The sequence below is a fragment of the Clinocottus analis genome, unplaced genomic scaffold, assembly GCF_023055335.1.
Source record: "Clinocottus analis isolate CAN_PGR_092001 unplaced genomic scaffold, fCliAna1.0.p SCAF_20, whole genome shotgun sequence".
NCBI classification, from domain to species: Eukaryota; Metazoa; Chordata; class Actinopteri; order Perciformes; family Cottidae; genus Clinocottus; species Clinocottus analis.
The window spans coordinates 6,569,939-6,589,863 of NW_027175932.1; the positions used below are offsets into that span (position 1 = coordinate 6,569,939).

General features: G+C 42.5%; 3 protein-coding genes across 4 annotated transcripts; 1 reads left to right on the forward strand and 2 right to left on the reverse strand.

The window, feature by feature from the left end:
• Window positions 1-17: 17 nt before the first annotated feature.
• Window positions 18-4,768, reverse strand: zc3hc1 (zinc finger, C3HC-type containing 1). The gene is made up of 10 exons (XM_068587142.1): window positions 4,629-4,768; window positions 3,839-3,941; window positions 3,474-3,624; window positions 3,265-3,348; window positions 3,029-3,156; window positions 2,736-2,875; window positions 2,250-2,520; window positions 1,925-2,128; window positions 1,127-1,339; window positions 18-962 (listed from the first exon to the last, which is right to left on the reverse strand). The coding sequence occupies exons 1-10, from the start codon at window positions 4,760-4,762 to the stop codon at window positions 891-893; spliced, it is 1,500 nt and encodes a 499-aa protein (XP_068443243.1). The 5' UTR covers window positions 4,763-4,768; the 3' UTR covers window positions 18-890.
• Window positions 4,769-6,137: 1,369 nt separating this feature from the next.
• klhdc10 (kelch domain containing 10) lies at window positions 6,138-11,571 on the forward strand. 2 transcript variants are annotated; one of them, XM_068587131.1, is made up of 9 exons: window positions 6,138-6,363; window positions 8,305-8,526; window positions 8,668-8,822; window positions 8,958-9,106; window positions 9,210-9,294; window positions 9,457-9,523; window positions 9,609-9,656; window positions 9,840-9,979; window positions 10,095-11,571. In XM_068587131.1, exons 1-9 carry the CDS (start codon window positions 6,273-6,275, stop codon window positions 10,302-10,304), a joined length of 1,167 nt encoding a protein of 388 aa, XP_068443232.1. In that variant the 5' UTR covers window positions 6,138-6,272; the 3' UTR covers window positions 10,305-11,571. The 2 variants fall into 2 exon arrangements, with proteins under 2 accessions (XP_068443232.1, XP_068443234.1); XM_068587133.1 differs by having other exon boundaries at window positions 6,138-6,348.
• Window positions 11,572-12,619: 1,048 nt separating this feature from the next.
• On the reverse strand, window positions 12,620-19,659 carry cax1 (cation/H+ exchanger protein 1). Its single transcript, XM_068586804.1, has 20 exons — window positions 19,533-19,659; window positions 18,334-18,510; window positions 18,096-18,223; window positions 17,907-18,015; window positions 17,692-17,808; window positions 17,540-17,601; window positions 17,254-17,424; window positions 16,970-17,155; window positions 16,251-16,350; window positions 15,890-16,031; window positions 15,596-15,779; window positions 15,370-15,469; window positions 15,160-15,278; window positions 14,969-15,006; window positions 14,421-14,674; window positions 14,053-14,186; window positions 13,646-13,740; window positions 13,272-13,350; window positions 13,083-13,191; window positions 12,620-12,880 (listed from the first exon to the last, which is right to left on the reverse strand). The coding sequence occupies exons 1-20, from the start codon at window positions 19,603-19,605 to the stop codon at window positions 12,807-12,809; spliced, it is 2,451 nt and encodes an 816-aa protein (XP_068442905.1). The 5' UTR covers window positions 19,606-19,659; the 3' UTR covers window positions 12,620-12,806.
• Window positions 19,660-19,925: the final 266 nt, after the last annotated feature.

A 19,925-nucleotide genomic window follows, 5' to 3' on the forward strand; every position in this document is an offset into this window, starting at 1 on the left:
TTTATTAAACGCTTTAAAGAAACTCCATGAAGATATAAGCACATGCAAGATAGAAAGGATTGCATTAAGAGATTCACACAAAAGGCAAAAAGAAAGTACAGGAGTCCAAAATCTGATTTGAAACAGGTTTGAAATTTATGGCACATGGTACTACTTGCCTGCAGTAAACAGGACTGACCGTGGTGAACAATAAAGATGTTCTGTGCTGTAAAAGAAAATAAACATTTCACTACTTGAAAAGGGATTGTTCTTTTCAAAAGATAATTCATATCCACGTTACCTTTCACGTACAATGGTACACAAAAATGATTCCTCACAGTTTGTTAATGCTCATCTGAGGTTAAACATTGACCACTCCCTCAATTGACTCAACATAGATTCAAGGTAAACATTGCCTTTCCAGTGTCAAGCCATTTGGCCCTTTCTCACGGTAATAGATTTCTTGCCTCTTGTGTTCTACAGAAATCCAGACTATCAGGATGTCACAACGTCCCGCAGAAAGCAGACTTCATGTGAGGTTAAGATTAGTAAATGCCTGGTTTGTGGCCAATTCGTACATTGAGAAATTACCCATTACTTGATGACTTATGCATACAGATGATACAAGGCCTTATACAGACCCCAATATCTGCAATTCAAAAGGTTTTAAAAGCCACACAGGCATCTTTCACATATTTCACTGTTAACAGAGAAAACACTCATTCATTTGCCGTAAGACAATCAACTTTCTTTTCCTCCAGAGACACTTTGACTGTAAACACAACTTTAACGGATGGCATACATTGATACGACATGACATTCCGTCGTTGGTACTCCCGACTGCGCCCCAAAAAAAGAGGGCATGTCAGTTCATCAATTCAGTGTTGTGATGCCGTTGGGATGGAAACAGTCTACTGAGATGGAAAGGATACCTGCCACTGACGGAATATAGCAAACACCCTTTTAGATTTGTCACGAGGGCCCTGGGAGGAAAGAGAGCGTAGAGAAATGTCAGATATCGTTTAAATTAACGCTATATAGCACAACAATTTCATGAAATTAGCATAAAGTCTAATCATGCATTACTATGCATCATATTCTATAGGAAGTGATCATGTTTTGTTAAAAACTCAAATTCTTGACTTGCCTGTCCAGGACTACCGCCTGCTGTATTAGAGTTCTTCTTCATGGGCATGAGGAGGTCGAGAGCAGCTTTCCAGCCCTGCTGATGAAGCACTGAGGCTCCCTCCAAACAGGGGATTGCCCCTGGATCCACATTCTCCTTCCCTACAGAGATCCAGGGACACCAGTCTCTGTGCTGACCCAGGGGGTCGAATGTATTCCTGTGCAGGAGGTCATCCTGAAAACGTAGGTAGTACGTATAAATAAAATTCACAATAAGTAATGCAAAACCCTCTTTCAAATGAAACTAGGAGTAGGGCCCAGGTTATACTACCTTGTCTTGAATAAGGTAATTAGGTAATGGGTAAAATGCTGGATATATGAGAACAAACCTGTTTCTCTCATGATTCTTTGGTAGATAATAATACAGTATGTGTCTTATTGTGCTTTTGAGCGCTTGTGTGTTTATAAATGTATAGTGTTAACATGTGCTAGCATTGACAAAACACTACTTGCAAACTAGGTGCCTTTGATGGTAATCTTCAGCCTAGAATAATGTATGCCTCCTCTACCTGTGTACAATTCATCATTGTCACTGACTTCCATGTAATGGATTTTCTTGCAAATCTGGCAAAATCTGTCATGCAAGACGGAATAAAAAATGTAAAGAATTGTGCAGCCCTATCTTGAATATTGATATTACTCGTCTGATCTCCTGATGCTAATGACCAGGTGGCAGTGTATAATATGTTATAAAAGTGAATGTGCAGCCCTACAACTTCAAAGAACAATGTGTGAAATCAGCAGTATTGTTCGTTCTTACATAGCTGCTAAATGATGAGAGGCAAAGGCGTTTAGGAGGGTGATGCGGGCTGGCAGCGCCATCAGATCCAGAGATATCCCCATGTCCTTTACCACGAGTTGCAGACCTTTTGCCCCTGAGCGAAGGACTTAGCAGCTCTTCACTGGGGCTTGGTGAGTCTCTGCTCCGGGCACGCAAAGACACGGGGGAGGAGGGTCCATCACTCTGTAACACACAGCCCAACATGGTAAAAAAATAAAATAATTCCCCTTGCCATCGTTATACATAAAGTAAAGTAATTCCGCTGAAAATAAATACATGCATTTTAGCCTAGCTTTTAGCTTGCCTGGTCAGAGCGGGTGGAGTCCTGGCTCCTCAGCTTCATGCGACATGGAGTTGTAGCAGGAGTGGACAAGGCAGAAGCAGGCTGATCTTTCTGGCCCTCATGTGGGACTGCTGGGGCCGGGCTTGTTGCTTGAGGAGGTGGGCCCACAGTGGTTGGTGAGGTCTCTCCATCGCCTCCCGTTCCCTCCATCTGCTGGAAGTTCCACAAGCCCACCTTGCGCATACAGTACGAGCAGGTGAGGATGGGCAGGTTCATTGTGTGCAGAGTTGGGCTAAGAAAAGAGAAATACATTGCTCAGACAGACAAAAAGTGTGTCAGCAAGTAAATGAAGATAATGCAGTGAAAGGTCATAGCATTTCCTTCAATATAACTTGTGCACCATTGACGATTCATTTGACATTGAACATGTGCTGCTGTATGTGTGTATTGTAAAATGCATCGCATTATTACAAGGTGTGTTGTAGAAAAGGGGGTGTTCCATCTCACCTTGCAGCCCAGCCACAGAGAGAAACAATGCATGCAGCCATCTGGACAGCGAGAGATTCAGAACAAGGAGAACCTCCTTTTCTTTTTTGTTCGTCCTCGATCAGCTGCAGTACAACACTGATGACGTCCTCATTCAAAGACTGCAAAGAAACAGTGGACATTAATATACATGTCAACAACTAAAAATTGTATGTACGTTTTTCGACTGTGCTGTGGAATTTCTGGAAGAAAATATGTTCATAATGGTTGTTTGTACATATCCATAAAGTCTGAAGACTTTTCTCCTGCCTCACCATAGACTTCAGCTGCTCCGGCTTCATGGCAGGCAGCTGCTGTGCAAGGAGACAGGTGCTTTGGAAGCGCTCTAAGAAGGCTGTGAGCAGCGCTGATGGTTCACTAGCTGGAACCAGCCACAACCGCTCTGAAATTACATCCACATTCACCATAAACATCACATGGTTAACTTTTGGCTCAAACGAATTGACATCATGTTTTGTACAAACATGAAATACAAATTTGTTGATCCTACCTGGGCATGGAAAGTCAGGCCAGGGGCAAAACTTCTCATGCTGCGTCTGAAGCTGCCTTGATATCTCTGTAATGCGAGACCCATCTATTAAAAAAAGAATAAAAGTTGCTTGACTTTTCATTTTTGGCAGACAGATTATCCGCATGACCGTGCCAAAATAAAGTGTTTGTGTGCCCTTGTCTTCTTTTGTAGATGTAAGTTTGACTCACATTTTTCAAAGTCTAAAGTTGGTTGTAGTGCTGCAGAAAGGAAAACCTGGCAGCTGGAGCACTTGAGCATATCACAGGCAATGTTGATCCAGCCATATCTGGCACACATCAGGGGGGACAGTGTGCGGGGTTTTCCTGCCCATTTCAAACAGTGGTATGCTAAGGAAAATTTCACTCGGACACAAAACAAGTATCATTACATTCATTAATACCCTGAATAAAAGATTACATCTACACATTTTCATAATGGTTCATTTAAGTTTCAGGTGGAATATATATTTTAAAAAAATCAAAAGTCATAGATTAACAAGTGCGGTCTTCATTAGTGATGCCTTCGCAAACTGGGTCAAAAGGTAAAAGGATATAGAGTAGGATTCCACTCTTGAGAAAAAAGCGTCTTTGTTCGTTGCCTCACAAGTTGCTTGAGCGTTGCTTTTTACTTCCAGAACTTTCAAATGTCCTTGCCCACTAAAATTCACACGACAGAGAACCGATATTTAGTTTCCACATCCATGCTTCTTATTTGAATAACAAAAACTTGCAATTGATTCAATATATGTGGCCTCTATAATGTAAGATTCCTAATCTCTCCCTATAACCCTGCACAGCCAGACAGTGACGGCTCATTGGTGGTGGGGGTGACTAGTAGCACACTTATGCAACAGCTCCACCTGAATGAAAAAAAAAAAGCTCCACTTTTCTTTTCTGCTTGTTTGCTATATTAACCCTCAGTAGGAAGTCAAACCCCCAAATGCATCTAATCCAGCCGGTGCGGCTGAGCAGCAGGTGGACAACAGTCCAGAAGTGGAGAGCAAACTAATGGGAGCACCGTGTTCCAGTAAAAGTTTAGGTCCCCACCCCCTTATCTCGCTCAGTGCACGGGGGCAATAGCACAATGGCTGCCACGGCACATTTGTCGGCTATTTACACTAAATACAGAAAAACACAAGGTGAGCAAACTACCGTTCTTGGCACAGAAGCTCCTAAATCTGTGGAGACTTGTCCCACATCACATGAGGCCGAGTGACGGCGGTTAAAACGGCACATCTTCCAGGCTAAGTGGCTAACCAAATTAGCTAATATCAACATGCTCTCCCGGCCCTTTTAAATCAAAAATAGATGGCGAGCGATTGTTCCCAAAAATTAATTTTGCACCTGTTGGATCCGATATCTGTTGACGACACGCCTGCATTTAGAAGTTCGCGGACTTTCTCTGGAGATGCAAACGAAGACTTTTGTTGATTAGTGTTGCCGAGACGATCCCCACGACTGCCGCCGAGAGTCGCCATGATCGGCTCTGTGGTCCCCCCGGAAAATACAACCCGGACCCAAAGGTTCCGCTTTGTCAGACCCCCAAAGACCCAGACCCTGGCTGGACCTGCCGGACTTATTCTCTGACAACCTCATTTTAATTTGCTAGGTGATACCTATCAGAATTTAATTTAATAATATTTATCAAGAAGGATATTTTTTATAACATGCAAAAAACAGAGGTATGACTATGCTTTAAATTAAAGCAGCTAATTTTATTAAGTTTTTCATTATTGATTTTGATAGAATGAGTTGCTTTATATGAAGCAGGATCAGATTTAATAGCTGTTATCCTTTTAGACTTTATTTAGTTTAATCCATTGTGACATATTTAATCAAATTAAAACACTCTTATCACACTAGTACGACTAGGAAGTATTTATTAAAACCCTTTATGTAAATGCAGTGGTACCATAATATAATCACAAGTAAAAATCCTGCATTCAAAGTCTTGAAGACATAGGGGTATTGTCATCATACCCTCATGGTCAGGTATTCTCCCCCCTTCACTCTCAAATGGAAGCACAATGATCTTCCTCCCTTAAACATCTCTAACTTGCTAAGATGAGGCATAAGTGAATTGGATGTGATGTTAACAGATGCTGGTAAACTGCACTCTTATACTGCATTAACCTTCTGGTACAGTGGCCCTCCCCAACACCGAAAACAATGAAATCTGACACTGAAGTCAGAGATCCCAAATGTCAAGATCCCCAAATTAAATGTTTTGTTTGGTAGGTATCTCAAAAATGTAATGTTGTCAGGGATAGTGTGCTGTTTTATAGCCACGTTGAAGCAATGCATATCTCACATTTAAATAGGGCTAGTACATTTTAAAATGCATTGATATTATTTGATAAAGTTGTTAATGTCCATGTTTTTTCCCCATTGGTAATATTTCTGGGAAATTGGTTTTGATGGCATGAAGATGAGTTTACCTTCTGAGATTAAAATACTGTTGTTATTGATACAATATTCTAACCATTGTGTGTTTAGGCAAAATTCCTCAATACAATTAAAAAGTAGGCTATTCTCAGAACAGACATTGCAGACATGTAAACATCAGTGCATATGTGATACAACTCTTTAGAATATATTTTTTAAAATGTGACATTGTGACGATGCTACTGTTCGTAGTTCAAATAGTGAAACTTTGACTTTCTATTTATGCACATGAATACTACCCGACCCCTGCAGGTCACTGGACCAGACCATGCACTTGGACAGAGAACAAAAAAAGTTGTTTTGGATACCGACACGCGCAGTCCCCGCCCATTTCTGATGACGCAACTTCCGAATAACAAGCCCTCTGATTGGTCGATTGTCTCGGACCGGGGCCGGGAGTGTGGGGGGGGGGCTAACGTTTGTGAATGGTTTCATACTGACTTGAGATATGTCAAGCGATTGATGATGTTTTATCAGCACTTTAGCATATGTTGTTTTTATTTAATGTGACGTTATTTGGGGCTGGATTGTAACAGGGACACGATGGCGGACCCTGAAGGCGCGCGCAGTCCAGACCAATTGAACATATTCGAGAAATTGACACACAGGCCGCCGTACGGTGAGGCGCTAGCAGGTCGGTCAACAGCATGCTAACGAGAGCTTTTTTTTTAACTTAACACTGCCGTGTTCTGCCTGTCAAACAAACACCGTGTGACCAGTTGCTACACACACGGACACACTCTCACACATGACGCCCTCCTCTGCGCGTGGAGCAGGGTTAAACGTGTCCCGTTACGCTGCTAAGCTAGCGACACCTAACCTAGCATGATGCCTGTTTATCTGTGTACAGCGTTAGAGCCACCAGGTATTACGTAAACAAGAATGGTAATCGGTCACCTTTTGTAAAAACCTGTCTTTTAGCTGCACATAACTTCTAACTGACTAGTGGCATAATAAGTAATTAAGTTTTATAGACCCGAAGTGTTTCCAGGAGATTCATGACTGGGGACCAAGTATTGATAATAATCATCTTCAGAACATATAAAACTCGCTTGTACTCAATGGACATGATGTAATATGATTGAGAAGATCCAGCAAGGGTGGAAAAAGAGTCCTAACATCTTCCATTTACCTGTACATTGTTAGTACACATCCTGGTCATGTTCTGTTTTCTTTCTTCTGTTTTTTTTGTTGTTTTATTTTGTGTACCACAGATGTAGAGACTGTAGTTGGCAAGGCCAGTCACACCTTGAGGCCAAGCAATGTGTATCAAACAGTCCAACCCTGGTTCCTCTGACTGATATCGCCAAAAGATATTTGATGACCTTGATGACTGATAGATTAATGCAAAAACAAAAGTATTTATTTAGCTTTCAATAGTAACCGTACATATCAGATGCACTACAATTTCTAACAAATGCTGAAAGATGCCCATAGACCCAAACTCTTGCTTTGAGATGTTTTATTGAGTTTTCTTACATTATTTTTTTAAAATAACGACTGAGTGGAAATAAGTAGTTGTGACAAACTTCCCTCAGATATGTGGCGTTCATTCTTTCCTCAGGTTTGGGCTTGTAACGCATGTCAGAAGAGAATGTGACAGTATGTGGTCATTTGGAGCTTCCTGAACACACTTTTTAGCTGTTTATTCGGAAGAGTTATACTTCCAAAAGCATGTGCCAATCGATTGAAGTACCCGGACAAATGTGTGCCAGTAAATCATGGTCTGCTACGTTTCTGAAAAATTTGACAAGGTGTGAGACGATAATATAAAACCTGCCACCTTGTGTTGGGTCACTGGCATCAGAATTGTATCAGTGGAGATGTTCAATCATGCCCTCGCTCTACATTCCTCTGCTCTGTTTCTGCTCCCAGTCCATTACAAATGGGTTATTAAAAATGCATTGGTTGCCTAAAACATCACGGCTGAGTCCGAGGTAGGCCTCAGTTCTAATCTTAGTACATTAAACAAAGGTACATTATTAGATTTGGATTTATGTGCTGTGCGCTCTGTCATTGTGCGCCTGCTTATAAAAAAAACTCCTTATCCCTCTGGCCAAACATTTTAGCATTGTCGTCATGTTTTATTTTCTGCTATTTGCAAAGCTTTCCCTATAAGGTAAAACTGTGGGCCTGGCAGATGATGTTGTGACTGTCTGATTCAGTATTTTAAATATAGCACCGTACAATATGACTAGACTTCTCTGTCAGCTGTAGTGTCAGAGGGACGTTTGATTTGGACTCTGTATATGCTGTACAATGAGGACACGCCAATTGCTTAAGTATCGTTCCAGGTTTGCATGGCTTATTGTCTTCAAGCAGATGTATTATGTTGAGATTCAACTGGGTGTGAAGACAATGCACAAATGAAAAGATCTATCATCAAGGCAGTGTGTTGTTAAAGTGTTGACCCGGTGATTACCTGTGTACAGTACCACGTTCCTCTGCTTTCTGTCAGGGCATGCTGGGAAGGCCCTTGGCACTCTGTGACACAAAGAAGGCCGATAAATGCATCATTATGCCTTCACAATGTGCCGTTCCGCTCCTCATCCGATCTTTGTTCCTCTCTCTACAGGTCATCGTTTGCCCCCTGCCCGCAGTGGGCATCGCTGTGTTGCGGACAACACTAACCTGTATGTGTTTGGAGGGTACAACCCTGACTACGATGAGTCAGGAGGCTCAGAGAATGAAGACTATCCACTGTTCAGGGAACTTTGGAGGTACCACTTTGCCACCGGCTGCTGGCAGCAGATTCGAACAGAGGGCTATATGCCAACAGAGCTAGCGTCTATGTCAGGTGAAACATTATTTAATAGTTTGCAACATTTCAATACTTAACATCAGTATTTTATACACTAAATACAAATCCAGTTTTCTGTTCAAAAAGTGTGTGTGTGTGCGTGTATATATTGACTTCGATGTCGCTTTGTTTTCTCAGCGGTTTTGCACGGCAACAACCTCCTGGTGTTTGGTGGCACCGGGATTCCCTTTGGTGAGAATAATGGCAACGACGTACATGTTTGTAACGTAAAGTACAAGCGATGGTCACTGCTCAACTGTCGGGGGAAGAAACCCAACAGAATCTATGGACAGGTAACTTCATAAATCACTCACTGAGTTGAATTCAATAAAGGGTTCTGAAATATTTAGACTGGTTGTTTTTTTTTTAATCCAGTTTGAGCCAGTGGATATACAAAACTCTGATACTTTATATCTTTCCTTCCTCAGGCAATGGTTATCATAAATGGCTTCCTGTATGTGTTTGGAGGGACGACGGGTTACATCTACAGCACAGACCTGCACAGGCTGGACCTGACCACCAGGGAGTGGATTCACCTCAAGCCCAACAACCCTCCAGATGACCTGCCGGAGGAACGGTACGCCTTCATGTCGGCTGAACGTGCTGCGGGATCAAAGCGACGTCTCAATCTTTTCAGCTCAGTAAAATTCCATGACATGGTGTGCTATTGTCTGTCGCAGGTACAGGCATGAAATAGCACACGACGGACAGAGGATCTACATTCTGGGAGGAGGGACCTCCTGGACATCCTACCCTCTGGACAAGGTACTACACCACTAAGGGTATACGCGCCAAAGACATTTAACTGATTGCCAGCCAGAATTTCAAATTCAACATGCAGTTTATGCTCTGATTTAATTTGGTACACAGGCAAAATCAATCTTAATCACTGCTAGACTAACAGTAAACATTGTGTCTTTTTAACAGATACATGCTTACAATCTGGAGACAAATTCCTGGGAGGAGATTACAACTAAACCTCAGGACAAAATAGGTCTGTTTCTGCACTTCACTCTTAACTCGGCCTGTTTTTTTAGTTTTTTTTTTACAGCATTTTAAAGTGTTTGTGCTTTTGACAGGGTATCCTGCTCCCAGGAGATGCCATAGCTGTGTACAAATACGAAATGGTGAGAACTTTTCAATAATGCTGTGCAACCAATATCACCGGATAAAAAAAAAATCATACTTCTGTAATTGTGCTTCAAAGATAAGCTGATATCCGATATCACATCCTCATATGTTAAAAAGTAACTTCCTGCCTGTTAAAACATGCACAACAACTGTCTAAACATTTGTTTTTTCTCATGTAGATGTATATATCTGTGGAGGCTACAACGGGGAATTAATATTAGCTGATCTATGGAAGATCAACCTGCAGACTTTCCAGTGGAGTAAACTACCAGCATTGATGCCTGAGCCGGCCTACTTCCACTGTGCTGCTGTCACCCCAGTTAGTACAACACTACCGCCTCTATTCACTTGTCAGCTGGGCATTGACCTCAGAACCTCAGGTACTAAATGCCTCACTGAATATAATATTTACATCTTTCTCTCTTTCCTTCAAGGCTGGCTGTATGTATATTCATGGGGGCGTGGTGAACATCCATGAGAACAAGAGAACTGGCTCTCTGTTTAAGATCTGGCTGGCTGGGCCCAGCCTGCTGGAGCTGTGCTGGGAGAAGCTCCTCAAAGCCTTTCCCCACCTGACTTCCCTCCCCACCATGCAGCTGCTCAATCTGGGCCTCACACAGGAACTTATTGAACGCTTGAAATAGGGCGCACAGCAGAGGACGGACACATGAATGGATGGAACAGACTGGACTGGGAGGAGTTGAGGTCTGACAGAGCACAGAAGTCAATTCATAGTAAAATTCTCTGGAAAACGCACTCTCCCTTCCCTGCCTAACGTAGCCCCGCCTTAAAACCAAAAACAATGGGATGCCTTTTTTTTTTGTTGCTGTTTCAGTGAAGGTAAATTAAATATGTGGAATGTTTTATGGATTTTACCCAATTCTCTCTCTTACATGATGCCTTTGTGTCAAGCTGATGATTTCCCACTCCTCATCCTCCAAACGGTGACAGTTGGATTTACTTTATTTTGCCATGTCATTTATTTTTATTTTTTTTATTTTTTCAACGACCGTCTCTCCCATGTAAAAAAAAAAAAAAGGAAATATCTGCCTTCTCTACTACTTTTTTTAGAAACCTCGGCAAAGGAAGAATGCATGTTTATTTATTTGAAGGACTACAACTTGTCATCTGATATTGCTGTTTGCACACTTTGTCTTGCATATACCATTTTTTTCTTTTTAAATGGATCTTAGAATCAGCCCATCTTCAGTCTAAACATGCATGGCAGACAGTAGTTTTGCTAAAGGATCATGCCAGTGTTTTTTGCACATTATAGCCAATTTAATTCAAATCTCATTTATGATTTTGCGACCTTCCAGGCAGCCTTTTTTATTTCACTTATCTCCTTATGGTATGAAAATCAACTTTCAGAAGCTTGAAAGTTGCTTTAGATAGTTGCATAGTCAATCACACTGATTTCTGTGTTTTTATTGTTGAAATGATGTTTTATTGCATACATTTGGCATAACTTAAAGCAGACATGATATTTACTTTGAGGGATTACCAATCTTAAATGTCTAAGTTGTTTTCATACTATACTAATGGAAACCAGTGTCTGCCTTGAGGGAAGTTAAAAACATTTGTTTAAGTATGGATGCCTTGAAAATGGTCACGAGTAATATGTTTGTGGTAAATTAGCTAAAACATGCAGAAACACTGTATGCTCTTAATTAGTGAATGGAGTAATCTTCAATGCTGGATTTGCCTACATCTGAGCACTTGTATTTTCTGGATTTATATTACAGCCTAGTCTGCAAAAATGTTTAAGGGTGGGTAAATTGTTTCATGCCATGCCATTTGCTTTCAACTCTCATTTGTAAACCAAACCATGCAACACATCACTGTGAATCTGGTGCTCTTTCAAATTTTATTTTAAATGCTTTTATTCGAATAAAGACTTCATTCTGTTAAGACATTTACTCCCTTTCTGTTGACAATGTTTTGCACAGGGAGTTACTTTAGTAGCAGGCTTACACCAACATAGTGGTTCTACTGCAGTGCCTTGCATACATTTAATGAGGCTGACATTTCATCAATAGGCAGTATAAGATCTTTACATATTTGGATAAAGGGTTTATGGTGTATATTAAGAAAGTGTACATTTAGCTATTCTGGCCAAGTCGCTACATCTAAATATATTGGTGTCAAAAAAAATAATTTTATATGCTTCAAGGTTGCAGATACTTAGGATTCAGTTAATGGCCAGACGGTAGACTTAATCCTAAAAGCATATACAGCTTATGTGTAATACATAATTTAACAGATGCCAAAAAAAATGTAAGCTTGGACAAAATGATAATGAACGAGGTGAGACCCAGGAAGGGACGCTGCCCTATGGTTTGAACTGCCTGCATTTCTTTACGTTGCCCTTTTATTTATGTTCAAACTACTTTGTGCATGATGTCATTTCCTGCATTTAAAATCAACATCAAATCTTCACTATGGGACATAGTTTTAAAGATGACCACTAAAATGTTGTACAGTAGGCTTGTGTGAATGTTGTGTTAGAGTACTGTCAATAAAGGTTCTGTAAATCTCTGACTCTGTGCTGCCCCATTCGCTTTGACTCGTCTTTTAGAATGATACATACCAGAAATAAGCACAAGTTGTTTTAGACTATTTTTGCATGCGCTGCTGTTGCCACTCTATCCCGAGAATGCACACCGGATCAAAGTGATAACATGCATAGCATTGGTCCAGTTACATACTAGTGCTAAAATATAAATAATGAACATGATAGCGCCATAAAGCAAACAACAATTTACAGTAAATATTTCAGAAGAGTTTAAGACAAGTATGTCTGTAGTGAAGCACTGGTCTTATTCCACAGAAGTTTTATAAATGAATGCATTTATTATGTCCTGTATAAACCACTTATTACAATGGATCAGAACCGAAAATTACTACCAATTTACATTTAAATGCAAGACATACATACATTTTTTTTTTTTATGACAGAATTGTGGATATGCACCACTCAGCATCACATATTGACAAGAAGCAGACAGCTATACACTTCCAACGCTGCCGTCAACCACAACTCAATACAAATCCTCTTCCGCGTTTAGTGCCACTTAATCCACAGCACCTGAAGATGAAGTCAGCGGATTTTTGGAGTGGCTTCAGAATTGTTCTTGGCCAGCATATCAACAAGAGCGTGGAGAAGGAGCAAAGAAGTAAAGGGCCAAAAGGATGAGGTAGACCACCACAAGAGCAGTGCCTGCAAACAAAACAAGTGAATAATCTGGAATTAATATGTAGATGATAATCTTTAGTATAAACCAGACCGAATGTCCGCTTCCTCTTACCAGCTTACTCATCACTTCATGGCTTAGACGTTAGATATGATTCACTTGCTTACACATCTAATATTTCTTCTTCATTCTTCTGTCTAATGTAGCAAAAGCTGCATCCTGACTCACCCTGAAAATAGTCACATTTTCCATCCATGAAGATGTAATTGACCAAAATGACACTGAAGATGCTGGCCCAGAGATGAATGTCACTGAACACTAGCACAAATCCAACATCCTGGGGAGGAAAAAGGTCGGGATTGAAAAGACTGCATTTTGTAAAGAAATGCATTATTAAAACGTGTTGGTTGCACTCACATAGAAGGCATTGAAGAGTATGAGCAGTGGGATCTGAATCATGCAGACCTGTACAGCAATGCAACTGCCCACTTCCAGGCTGGAGCCAAAGACAACGTTCAAGTTCAAAAGTGTATAACACAGCTCAATCAACATTGGTATCAATTTATGGAAAGAAAATGATGTATAAAGTCTAATGCCGTTCAAACAATGTGAAAATGTATATTCCTAAATCTGTAAAATTAGACATTGAACAATTACATTAGTGGTATTTATGCATTCATTATATATTTAATTTTAAATATTGCCAGGTATGTTATTGCTGAAATTTAAAGTACGGTCTTTATAAAGTGGAAAATGTAAAATGATACTCCAACAGCACAGTGTACTTGTACCTCAGGCTGATGTTGTTCTGCAGTGCAAATTGGATCCCATTGACAATCTCAGGAAGCTCTGGCACCATGGCCAGCACTGTGACACCGATGAAGTACTGCAAAAGATGGGGCAGCATCAAGTACAATAGCGCACGCACGCACGCACGCACGCACGCACGCACGCACGCACGCACGCACGCACGCACGCACACGCACACACACGCACACACACACAATTCATTGTCGCTTCCGTTAACATCGAAGCTCCACACATAGTCCTAACTCTTGGATCAAAAAAGTATTCTAGCTTGGGAATTTTAACTTGAATTAAAAGGTTTGCATTCCCTTCTTTGAACAAGAGCCAAATAAAACGTGGAATCCACGCAACATTTTGCCTTCCTCTTTAAGGAGTAAAGTGTTTTGAATACCTGGGAGATGTAGGAATGGGTCAGGATGGGCTCTATGTTCCGAGTGCTGAGGTCAGCGCAGCAGGCCATCAATATGGTGGCAGCGATCAGCACTCCCAGAGCCCTGCAGCGGGACCAGTGGACTACATGGTGACCTGCGGGTTGAATGCACACGATAAGCTTACCGAAATCAAACATTTCCCACTTACCTCACTGTTGCAGGAAGTGTTCTTTACCCTCACATGCTTCAGGGTGTTGTCATGCACAACTGTACCTCACCGCAGGGGAAATGCTTTCCTCGCATGCACAGATATAGCAGGCATCAGTGCCATTTACATGCTCCTTCACCCACAAGATTAAAGAACACCACATGCACACCACAGACACACCTGTTGCAACGTGGCTGGTGGAAACAATGCCGGCATTAATACACGTGTCGGCTACACGGTGATGGCCAGTGGTGACCTCACCCGTGGGGTGGTAGTTGCTGGAAGCCTCATGTGCGTACTGACCACCGTGCGCATGGCCCCCTTGACCGTCGCTGATATGGATGTCATAGATGTGGGAGTGGGTTTTCAGTGTGAAGATGAGGCCGATCAGGTATGCAGCAGGCAGCAGCACAGAAATGGTGTACACCAGGGGCCTGGAAAACATTTGTTTTTTGTATTTATAACTAGTCAAAAACTACAATTACCGCGGTGCGATTGTTCAAACGTTGTAATTTTATCCTAATAAGACATCTGTGTGAAATCGTCACAATTGTCATATGGTTTCTTATGACCAGAAATGTGTCCTGGTGGACATTTGTGCCAAATTTAAAGAAATTCCCTCGAGGCGTTCCTGAGATATCGGGTTATCATGAAAATGGGACAGGAAACCTGAAAACATAATTCTGCTGCAAAGTAAAAATAAATATGCATGTAGCAGCTGGACTTACTCAATATGGTACAGGATCAATTGTGGGACAGCTTGACTCTGTTAAAAAAAAAACAAAAAAAAAAAGATTTCATCTTCATGGTAGAAGTGTGTAAAAACAGTTGCCTAAGCGCTGCACACATCCATCACACTGCTGCTCCCCTCATCATTTCCAAAAGGACACAACTGGAATTGCAGCGTTCTCCAACTCACCGTGTCATAGTGACAGTCTTTGCAGACGAAGGGCACGCTGCCATTGCCCGGGATGTTGGTGCAGCTTTCACACACCAGATTACCGAAGGCCTTTGAGAAGATGGTGGGAGCGAACACACCTAGGGCCGTAATTACAACATGGAGGACCAGGTTTATGAGGGTGGAGGACAACAACAAAAAAGACGTTTCATGCAGAGCTGCCGTACATACCTCCAACGGATATGAAGAGCAAAGCCGAGCTCACTCCGGCTGACCGACTGTTAAATCGTTGCTCCCTGTGTTTTATGCCCCCAATGATCATACAGATACCCTGAGCAGTTGACAAAACACACAGACGATCAGTAAGAGGTTTGAAAATCACATCAGAGGATCATAATGCTGCGTGTTAACCCGGTATGCACATGTGTTCATTTTTTCCCCTTCTCTAGACACTCACAGGTACAAACAGTATACACCCGAGCAAGGTCCCAGTGAGCGCTGCTTTAACGATCTCCTCATAACATTTGGTGCCTGCATGGTGTCCATGCAGCAGCGCCGTGATGTAAAAGGTCATCTCTGAGATGGAGCCAAACGTCGCGTTCACCACTGCTCCCACTGCGAAGTTGCTCTGTGCAGAAATGCTGCGGGAATATGCAGGTACCAATAAATGTATTGTGCCTCCAGTATGTACTTTCTCCTTTCATTCACATGCGTCTACTGGCTAGAGACAGGGGGGGGGAAGAAACCCTACCTGGCTATCCCCATGCCAATATAGTAGGATAGAGGAATGATGGAAGTGATGGCTGTGGCAAACTTGGTCTCCGCGTTGCAGAAGTTGTGCTCACGGTCAGTATAGCCAATAACGAGAGTGATAAATACGAGAGGAAGCAGGTCTACAGGGAACGGAGACTTAAGGAGAACAAATGGATAGACAGCAGACAGACCTGTACCGTATTCACCATGTGCATCTGCAGAACGGTGCCGACACAACACAAGGATAAGGGCTTCTGTTCGTGCACAGAGGCATTTTGGAAAGCAATCTAATGGCAACACCGCTGACCTCATGACATTTCTCTTCTATGGAGCTCGAACCGACAACCCAAAAAGGATACTGAGAGCAAAAATGTTGATTCCTTGGACGGTGTATTTGTAATAATACGCATTGAAAGCATGATAACAGCATAAGATGACTCTGGTCTCGCAACCATACGTCTGCAAAAGAGAACAGAAAACACTCACCTCAGGTTACACATTCATTCATGAGATCAGTCAATTAACGGGTCAGGGTTAGAGGGCCAGTTTACACAAATCAAATTTTAAAAAAAAACATCTCTCTGCTTTCCTGTAGTGGCATCAGCAAGATGTCTTTCCATGAACAACATCCTGGTTACTCTGCGTTAATGTCAATTTTTATAGAGAGACATTTCTATTGAAGTCAAGTTGCAAGGACAACCGTCCACAGTGTTCGAGGCATCTATCTTAAACATTTGCAAGTTACGGGCAGTACATGTTACACACCACTTGGGGGGGATCTATGTTCTTTGGGATTTGGTGGAACTGGCCCTTCGAAAGGAAAACAAGTCATAGTAGATGCACTGGGAGCAATCAGTTAGATGTTGCCATATCTAATAAGGCGGCTATAAAAACCTTGCAGTTCATGTTTGAAACGCATGACAGCAAAAGTAAAGAAGATATTGCACACATTCCTTGCTTTGATATCTCACCAAGAGAGATATATTTAGCCCGTTTGATACTTCCAGCACCTCAGATCAGATGAAGCAAAGTAGAGCAGTTGTCATCTTGCATCGTTTGCGACTAACTAAACGTGTACCTTTTCCAGTCTGTGAATCTGAATGTCCTCTGGTCGCACGAGGAGGACGACGCTCAGTGTGCGAGCGTTCATCTTGGCTACAGGGATAGTGAAGACGGGCAGCCAGGAGAGCAGACAGGCCAGAGAGTGGACCACAGCCAGGACCGGGAAGCCCAGCAGCAGCCAAACATAAGTGCTGATTCGGCACTGCAGAGAGGGACAAAGAACTATTAAAATCATTCATACTGCACAGAAATAGTATTAAACCTTCATACACCATGTGAGTAGGATTCTGACTTTCTTACCCAGTGCTTTGAGGTTTTTCTAGCTGGTGGTTCTGGGACTGGGATCGTGACAGGGATTGGGGAAGACATGAGAAGCGGCGCAGAGTCCTTTTCGCGACTGTTTTCACTGTCTTCAGGAATGACCTCGAACCTGGGCAGCTTCGCAACAGGTCTCTGAACGACGTCACACGCCTGAAAAAGGGCAGAGAAGACAACTGGGTATCGCTTCTCGGCAACATGTACATGTCTCAGCTTCTTTTGCGACACTTAAAATAGCAGAATAATATGATACTATTTTACAAATTACCTTCTTTATCGACTTCCCAAACGGCCAAATAAAGTACCACGCCAGCTTGAAACAAAGTTTGCCTGGAAACAGCAACAGCAACAAACATAAATCAATATTTCAGAGGGAACTATAATACTCTGAAGGATGCGGCTAGTTTATAGGATACGTACCATAAGGGTAACCGACGATCGTGAGAAACATTACAGGACAAATGAGGAGGTAGATTAAAGATATCCACCATCCGAATAAAACGACGTAAACTATGTTCCCAAAGGTGACCACTGAGCCTGGAGGAGAGGAGGGATCACAAACGCAGGTTTATTGCTTTCCAGGAACAACTCCATATCCGTCTGTACGCGCAAAGATAGAAAGTGAACACAAAGACCTTCCTGAGGCTTAACATAGCTCAGATCAGAGTGGAGCTCCTTGATGATGTCTGATCGGTCTTCAATGGGCTTCTCCGTCACGTTGCCCTTCCACTTCCTGAAGCCAAACTGACAGCAGAAAAAAAAATGGGATTAGCCATGCAAAGGGATACGGAGTGATTGGGCGTGTCGCCTTCGTCATGTCCCACCTTGTAGTTGTTGGCCTCCCTGTGTGCCTCCACCTCATTCTCCGCTCTGATTGTAGGCCTGGTTGTGCCTTCGTGCCAAACATCCTCTCCGTAGCGAGAGGAAGTAGATTGGGAGGTACCGAGTCCTCCTGCGGCAGAGCACGGCCGGAGAGAAAGGTTTTCCACGTGGCAAGACGGGAACGGATCCCACATGATAATAATAATAATAAAAATAATGCCCCCAAAAAAAACAACTCACCTCTGTGGACGGCGAGGAAACATTTGGGTGTGTAGTGGCAGAAATGGTGGGAAGAAGCATCCGGGGAGGGCGTCTCCACTGCGCCGAGCTCCGGATGCTGGGGGCCGACACAGAGCAAATCCGTTTGGCACTGTCGCCGCGGAAACCGGTGATGCTGTTCAGGATCTACAAAGTTCTCTGAATGAGGAAATATTACAGAGAACGGAGTCATGGATTAAAAAACAAACAAAAAAAAAAGGCTTAATACATCAAGCAATCTATTTTTTAACAACTTGTAGCAGTGAAACAATGCCGACTCCACCCAGAAGATGGTGCATTGATGTCGTACATCTACACACACGTCATTGAATTAGAGGTGTAGAGCGTGATTGACATCCAGGACCAAGGCCTTCCATCCATGGAAATGTGTGTGACTAACACAAACCTCCTGAGAGTCATGCAGTGTCCCTCTCTTCCCCCGCGCTGTCTGCCAGGACGAATCACATTATAGACGCATTTTGCGACACATATCTACAAAAACTCTGCTGGCTGTGCCATGATTTGTTATTAAAAATAGAGGCACGCTGGTTGTACTGTAAATAAGTTATCTGATGTTCTCCTCCCCATGTCTGATAGAAGACGTCGAAGATAAAAGTTCATGATTTAATGGTGCAACGGACAGAGTTTTGGAAGCAATTGAAAGCAGATGCTTCAGACTCACGTTTCAGAAACAACATTTCAACTCCACATGAAACTGATATCCACTTTTGGCACGGTGCCTTTTTAAACTACTTTGATAGTAGGTTGTTGGTAAGAGAGAGTGGCCCTTTAGCTGAGGAATGCAAGTTTGGAACAATTAATGGTTGCTTTTATTTTTTTCTTGACCAGATGAGGCACCAAACTAACAAGATATGCACATGGTGAATGAACTACTTGATGATTGAACAGTTTTGGAAAAAACACATGCCTCTAACTTCGGACATACTTCCCTACCTGACGGAACATAAACAAAAATTAAAAAAAGCACTAAAAACCACCTCAGCAACGTTTAGAAGTTCACGATGACTTCATTTCCTCTCGGAATTAAACGACTCGAACAGAAAGTCCTGCAGGAAGTCCTCTAAATGTTTATCTCCGACCGGGAGGGAGTTTTTGGAAGCACAGGTGACTCTGATCAACGCGAACAAGTGGAAAAGCAGGTGACGTGGTCGAGGTCTCACCTGAATCCGCCGCGGATCTCCTTCGCAGGTTCTCCACATCAGCTGACATCGATGGCGACTTTTTGTGGGACATTTTGTCTGTGCAAGTGTAGCTGCTGTATCATCTGTGCGTCGAGGGGTCGCCTCCCACACACACACACACACACCTCTTTATGAAGTCTGGCGTGCGGACACCGGTTCCTCCTCACGCCGCCGGTCTGACCGCAGCAGAGCCGGAGAGAGGGGGCGGGCTGAGGATGGAGCTGCGCTTTGATTGACACCAAACGTCCTTTCTTAAAGGCCTCCGCTCGGCCTGCACGTGTTTTCTGTCTGTCTTCCTCTGTGGATGTTTTTGGATGTTTCCTCTTTTTTTTTTTTTTAAATCTGTGTGTGTGATTTGATATTGAGCATCTC